Raw genomic sequence first — 7,605 nt, 5'->3', positions numbered from 1 at the left:
ACATTCAACAAAGACCTGTACATTCAACAAAGACATTCGTTTCCGTCTCTATATCGCCCCTAATATTACGTAGGCTGTATACGTTCCCGTCTGTTGGGCTTTTCCATAACAATCTTTCGTACATTCCTCTTTTCCCCGATCACTATAATAATAATAGTTGCGTAATAATGTAGGAAATTAGCCCTGTACATATTTGACGAGTTGCTAACCCAGATAATATAGTTCGTTCGTTGTATAGGAGGACACTTTTCTCACAAGTTGAGCCAAACTCTATGCCTATTGTGCGCCACGGAACAGTTAAAGCTTACCACATTTCGCAAAGCAATTTTTCAATATGACCACAGATTATATTATTATATCAACAAGAAACAAAGGGGGGGGGGGGGGGGGGGGAAGAATAGGAAATACACCTGTAACTCATGATGTTAGGCCAGCACCCTGGTGGTGTGTTCACATGGATGGTATGTTATTACATTGCTTTGGTGAGGAGGAGAACGCGTCCACGCCACTGTGGCACGTGTACCATCCATTGACGATACTCTTCTGAAAAGGTGAAGGTGATGAAGGGAAAGTTCTCGAAGACGTGTGGCCAAAACTGTGACCCGTCTGGCCGCAAGAGTACTGAGAGGAGGCCTCGGCCCTGTAGCCTGCACCTCTCTGGAGTAACAAGGGCTCCAGGAGGGGCTGGTGTGACCTGTGTGTCGAGTAGTCCAAACTGCTGTCAAATGTGTGATGGAAACGCGACCTCGGGGTCGACTCGTCTCGAGTCTCTGGGGGGGACGCGGGGTGAGGGTCCTGGGTCGAGGTGGGGGGCTGCTGCTGCTGCTGCTGCTGTGTCGCCATGGCGCTTCCAGCTTGATCCGTCACTTCGGGTGACCTGGCCTCGGCGAGGTGCTCCGCGTCGCCGACGCACCCAGCGTCATCGTGACTACTTTTGCAGTGGAGCTTCATGTGCTTTCGCAGGGAGCTGGGATGGGTGTAGCACTTGTCGCAGCCCCTGACCCTGCACATGTAGGGCTTGTCGCTGGAGTGCACGTGAGAGTGCTTCTTTCGGTCGCTGCTGTTAGCGAACCTCCGGTTGCAGCCCTCGAACTCACATTTAAAAGGTTTTTCACCTAAACGTGCAGAGAGAGAAATTACCGCGTGTTACGAACACCTCATAGCAACGTTCTCCCTCCTAGCTGCACTTATGTAACTCAAATCAATTATGTAAAGCAAATATGCAGTGAAATCCGCCTATATAAGCTGCATGAATGCAGATATGATAACTCGTAAGTGTGCGTTGAGCAGCCATTAGGCCTATAATGAGATATGCCCAGTTCTAAACCATGCATGGCTCTGAGCAGCAGGCCTCCAGCCTATTTGAGGTTCCATTGCCCTTCGCAAAATGTCAAGATGAATGGTCAACGTGTACAATTAAACCATAGCCAATAGCCTGCTCTAAAAGCTAAATATGCCTTGTGTAATTTGCTTAGGCTATGATGGACTTCCAATATAGCACGTGCAGATTCTTGTTGTTTCTTATAGTGAACGTATAGGCCTAATCTAATTAATTTATAGCCCAATCAAAATGTGAAATGCCTGCAGAAATCAAAACACGTTTATAGCCAAAATAAAATTGATTGAAGGTTCAGACTCATAAACCTGACTCATATTGTTCGTGTTAAATGATCATCACATGAGACCAAGTATTAATGGTTGGGCTTCAAATTGAACATGTCAATAATTCTTCGAAATTAATTTATGTTAAACGAGTTAGACTAGATCTGCATTATAATTTTGCCGTTGCGCATGTCATTTCAGAAATATGAATGACATGCGCTGCCATTTTATTTTCTGCATTTCATAATTAAAACAATTCAGAATCATCAGAATAATGAGGGGGGGGGGGGGCGCCTAATATTATTTTTTCTCAACCCTCTCTTCTTCTTCGAAGGCCATTCATTCATTCATGAGAGAGAGAGAGAGAGAGAGAGAGAGAGAGAGAGAGAGAGAGAACAAACAAACATGGCATTTGGCCCGTTTCTAAATGTTACGTTTCATTTCAGTGTGTGTGAGTTAACTGGGTAGTTCCTGGTATGTGCAAAGTGCAAATGTAAGAGTCGACTAAAACCTCTAACCAGCTCTAGTGTTTATACCTCGTCATAATAAGTGCTGATGTGCTCTACTTATAGCATCTTATACTGGCAGGCTGGCAGCGTGTTTCCTGGGCGGGCGCTGAGGACGTGCGTCCCAGGGAGCCAACCCGGGGGGGAGGGAGGAGGGAGGGAGGGAGGAGGGAGATACTCTACGTCACAACTCTCCGGTGTCCCGGTATTTATTATTTATTATTTTCACTGAATGAGCGGGAGAGAGAGGGAGAGAGCTGAGGCACCCAAACATCTAGGCCTATAAAAGACTACTTGTTTACTAGATGTCCAACGCAGCACCTGCACGTGTTTCTGACTGCAGCTATAGCAACAACAAAGACGAAGACATGCGACAGCAACAAAGCCAGCTACAGTAATGCCATAACAATAGGCTAGGCTATATACACACACACACATCATCATCATCAACATCATCATCATCATCATCATCATAGACCTCCCCATCTGTAGTAGGCCTATACGCAATTATCATCATCATCATTATTATTATTGTATTTTCAATAAGTAGATTTAAAATGGTAACATTTATCAACATTTCACATTTAAATAAATCAATGTGATTGTACAAAAGTAATAGAAGTATGCTAAAAAAAAAATATGATGAATAAATAAAAATAATCATACCGTTTTAAGATTGTTGATATTGATGACTGATTTATTTAAATATTAAATTATGTTTGTGTGGTTATATTGTTATTATTAATAATAATAAGAAGAAGAATTTGTATTATTGATATTATTATTTTATATAATTATAATTGTTATTGTTAATTAGGCTATTATTAACACTATTAATAATAATGATAATAATAATATGATGATGATGATGATGATGATGATGATGATGATGATTATTACTATTTTGCAACATTGTTGTTGTTGTTATCATTTCTTCACCAACCTGTGTGAGTCCTCTTATGGATCTTGAGGTTCTCTGACCTCGCGAACACTTTCTCGCAGCCGTGGAAGGGGCAGGGGAACGGCTTCTCGCCCGTGTGCACGCGGACGTGGTTGACCAGCTTGTACTTGGCCTTGAAGGGCTTCCTGTCCCGCGGGCAGCTCTCCCAGTGGCACACGTACTCGCAGTGGTCGGGTCCTCCGACGTGCTCCACCGTCACATGGGTGACGAGTTCATACATGGTCCCGAAGGTCCTGGCGCAGGGCTGCTTCCCGGCCCCACCGACCCCCTCGTGGCCGTCACACCACTTGCACAGCAGCTCGTGCTTCAAGTTCAGACCTGCTTTGGAGCACCTGAGGAAAGCGTCACCTGCGCCACGCTGAATGGCCATGTTGAGCGGCTTGTACAGACCCAGGAACTGGGTGACAAGCTGCTGCTGCTGCTGCTGGCTGCTCCCCCGAGGGCTGATAGCCTGGCCGTAGGGGTTGTGGTGGTGGTGGTGGTGGTGGTGCGTCCGAGAGAGCAGGTCCCCAGGTAGACCCAGCATCATTTGGCCGCCGAGCGCGTCTCGAGTTGCTGCGTCGACGGAGGAGGCGCCGTGGGCCTGCTCGTGGTAAGTCGTGAAAAAAGCGTGGCTTCGGCCGTCCCGGCAGCCAGGGAGGTCACGGTACCTCCCAATCCCGCCATGTTGGTTAGATCTCGATGCCAGTTGATCAGTGACGGGTGGCATGCCGGCTCCAGAGAGATTGGCTCCAATGATAATGCCCCTAGGGCCGTGCTCTAGCCGGTGGCTGGGGTATCCGGACTCTGGAAAATGATGGGGAACCGAGTGGTCAACATATGCACTGGACCTCGTCTCGGGGTAGTCTCGCAAATTGTGCGCGGGGCAGAGTTTTAAGGAACTGCCAGTGGGGTGCCCCATGTGCTCCCCTGCCAAAGGTGGCAGCACCATGCTGTGTTCAGTATTGCTCTCCCCGGGGTTGACGCGAGAAAGAGGGCAGCCACTAAACCTCGACAGGCTTGTCATGTTTCGATGTGAGTGTGGCTATGAGTTTGCAAAATGAACCAACTCAATGCTCATGGTGTACCTAGAAATCCTGTTTCCATTTTTCCTTGTTGTTGTGTATCATCTGCATGTGAAATTCTTGGCCGTGAACTTCGCAGGAGTAGGAACCAGACTCAATTTCGTTAAAGTTGGTGTGAGTCCCATGCCGTTCACTTTGCCCTCTTGATTTGTGGCAATAACCGTAGTAGTAAAATGCTTCGAAACAGGCCATGGTGCAATATAAAAGCACAGCAGGCAAACCTGCTTTTAAAAAGGGGCGCTTTGGGATTGGCTGGAATGCGCTATGATTGACAGGCGCTGGGTTTGTTTTAAAAGGGACACTGCACGACTCCGTTTTCAAATATCGCAGAGAAAATGCTTTGAAATGTGCCGCGGTAGAGCCTCAGCCTACTTCTAGCTACCAAATATCGGTGCCTCTCTATAACTTCAGGCGCCATGAGCCCCCTTGCCAACATTTCTATGTGAAATGTGTAATGGTGAACGATTTAATCGGTATAGGCTAATATTCAATTGAAGAATCAAGTGATCTTAATGAGAAAGAATGAATACACGTGTGGGCTATCTATCTGTGGTCTTTTATTTTAGCTGGAAAGCTTGCCAAAGCAAACATTCGCTGTTGCTCTGTATTACAGAGAGTAATTCACTGTCCTGGTCTACACTCGCATTTTGATTCGAGTAGCCAGCCTATCATGGATCAGATTCGTTAACAGCAATTTTAAGATTTTTTTAAAGAGTAGCCTATATAAATAAATACCCAAATAATAAATAAATACAAATATATAGGCAGACACACACACACACACACACACACACACACACACACACACACACACACACACACACACACACACACACACACACACACACACACACACACACACACACACACACACAGATTAATAGCCTAAAAAATTAGAACGAAATAGGCAGACTATATGCTAGCCTAAACAATAAAACATATGATTTCTGAACACGTGGCGCATAACTTTAAATTAACGATAGGCCTATAGTCTACTTTCATGTTGTTTTATTAATGTATTATTATTATTATTATTATTATTTATTTTTTTCTTACGCAAACACGGTCGGGGGTGTCTCTTTATCCAGAATATGTGATCTCGCGAATATAGGCCCGCCGCCCACAGTCTACTGTTTGTGGCCAATAACCATAAACTTTGTGGAAAGCAACAAGTAGTGCTGCTACATGGCTCACACGAAGCATCATATCATTATAGTTGTGTCGTGAAGCCCATGTTAAAGCACCGCATTATGAAATCCTGTATACAACCTGGAATAGGCATGGTGATGTATGTTGCACAAAAGAATAACTAAACGAGCATTAACAGAGACCTCATGACTAAATGTGTATGTTTTATGTTAAGTTAGCCCATAGGCTATACATTTAAAACAATATTGGGAAAGTGAAAGACCCGCAAATTCTTACTGGACAGTTTGACAACTCTTCTTTAAAGTCCTCGGCTTATAGTCTAAGACTTAGGCAATGTTTAAATAATTTTAATTCCAGTCAACTAGTATATTCTTCAGTCGCTTGAATTTAAACCAGTGTAGGCCTACAAGAGGACAATAGAGGCTTTGGCTGAAGCTAACATGGTCTGGTATAAGTTGAAAACTTTTCTTTTGCTGTATTTTCATCTTTTAAAATCCTTTACCACATTGTTATTCTGACGTCACCTGCAATAGATTTGAGGCAGAGACAAAGCAAGGGGCCCACTTGACATTAAGTGGCGCAAAACAGACAGGGGACTGGCACTGACCTAACATCATCATGGTTATGGACACTCGTATTTTCAACCTTTAACCTGTCTCGTTTCCCCCAAATGATAGAGGGTCGAAGACCATAATACCAAAAGTTTCCAACGACTCACTCAGAATGAAGATATATAGCCTACAGACACAAGGATGCCACTGCCAGTAACCTATACATGCAATCCATGCAAACGAAAAATGTATGGTTGTGTTAAAAGATTCGTGGAGGTTTTATTCATCACTAAAGGTCCGTTCACACCAAGTATAACTAAGATGTAATTTTAAAAATCATTCTAAACCATGCAAGTGGATGACAGAGTCCACACCACAAAAGACTATATCATTCAGCATGTCTTATAGTTAAAGTGCTTGGTCTGAACGGCCCTTAATTATGTGAGGTTAAATGTTAGTGTGCCATGCTCCACAGACTGTGATCCGGGCTCCAAGTATTCAACGCTCGACTGACTGCCTGGAACAAACTGACATTCCATACTGTAACAAATAATGACTAGGCATAATGTGTGATTATTCTAATGTCCTTCCTCTGTCAAAATGCATGCTAACTTTCCCCCCCTTGTCACTATACTGTCATCAATTTGAATGCTTAATCAAATATTGTGTACTTTTAAGTGTGTGTGTGTGTGTGTGTGTGTGTGTGTGTGTGTGTGTGTGTGCGTGCGTGCGTGCATGCGTGCGTGCGTGCGTGCGTGCGTGCGTGCATGCGTGTGTGTGTGTGTGTGTGTGTGTGTGTGTGTGTGTGTGTGTGTGTGTGTGTGTGTGTTTTTGTGTGTGTCACTAAGCGTAACGGTGGAAAAAAGTGCATGTTTCACCTGATGTTGACATCAGGTAAGACTTAAGTCATGAAAGCAGAGTGGGTGGTTCCTCTTGCTTTGATTTGACTAACAAAATATGACAAACCCAGCTCACTATATCGCCAGACTGTGCTTATAAACAGGCTGAAGCCAACAGATCCCGTCCCGTCGGCGACCTGCACCAAATGTTACCATTTGTGCAAGGGTCCATCTATACCTCAGATAGTCTATAGACCTACAGTATACAATCCTGCATGGTGACGTTTGCCTTCATTATGACAACATTTGACACCAAAACAGTGATGTCAGTGTCTGTCCTTTTCAAGCATTAGGCCCACGATAATTCACTACAATACAGAAAACCTTTGCCAATGAGAACGGTGCTGAAATGAAGGAAGCCAAACCAAAACAAGTTTTACTCTTATGTACAAACAATAAAGTACAACCTTGAGACAAGACTCGATGATACAAAAGTAGGTAATGCAACTAATGATGTTACTCCCAATCGGAGGTCAAAGGGCCACAGTCAAGTCTGTCTGTGTGTCAGCAAAAGTCTTAACAGAGAAATACATTTAGAATCGCATAACTGTTTTTAAAGTGCCCACACAGGAGCACGCATGCACGTACTTGCGTGTGACTGTACACACACACACACACACACACACACACACACACACACACACACACACACACACACACACACACAAAACGCTATCCCTCCATTTTAGCATTGTGTGTGTCTGTGTGCGCGCTTGTGTGCGTGCACTGGTGTGCACGTATGTGTGTGTGTGCACTGGCGTGCACCTGTGTGTGTGTGTGTGTGTGTGTGTGTGTGTGTGTGTGTGTGTGTGCGCGCGCACACACGTGTAAATGTGAGTGTTCACATGCCTCACATGCATGTGACTACGCAGT

At 44.5% G+C, this 7,605-nt stretch overlaps 1 protein-coding gene across 1 annotated transcript; it reads right to left on the bottom strand.

The window, feature by feature from the left end:
• Positions 1 to 450: 450 nt before the first annotated feature.
• zic6 (zic family member 6) lies at positions 451 to 4,075 on the bottom strand (the record flags this gene model as incomplete). Its single annotated transcript, XM_080745904.1, has 2 exons — positions 451 to 1,115; positions 3,052 to 4,075. 2 exons carry the CDS (start codon positions 4,073 to 4,075, stop codon positions 451 to 453), a joined length of 1,689 nt encoding a protein of 562 aa, XP_080602030.1.
• Between the last annotated feature and the right edge of the window lie 3,530 nt (positions 4,076 to 7,605).

This window comes from Nannobrachium achirus (genome assembly GCF_963921795.1).
Source record: "Nannobrachium achirus genome assembly, chromosome: 17".
Lineage (NCBI taxonomy): Eukaryota > Metazoa > Chordata > Actinopteri > Myctophiformes > Myctophidae > Nannobrachium > Nannobrachium achirus.
Note: the sequence above shows the minus strand (reverse complement) of the source record. Positions and strands in the feature narration are given on the sequence as shown.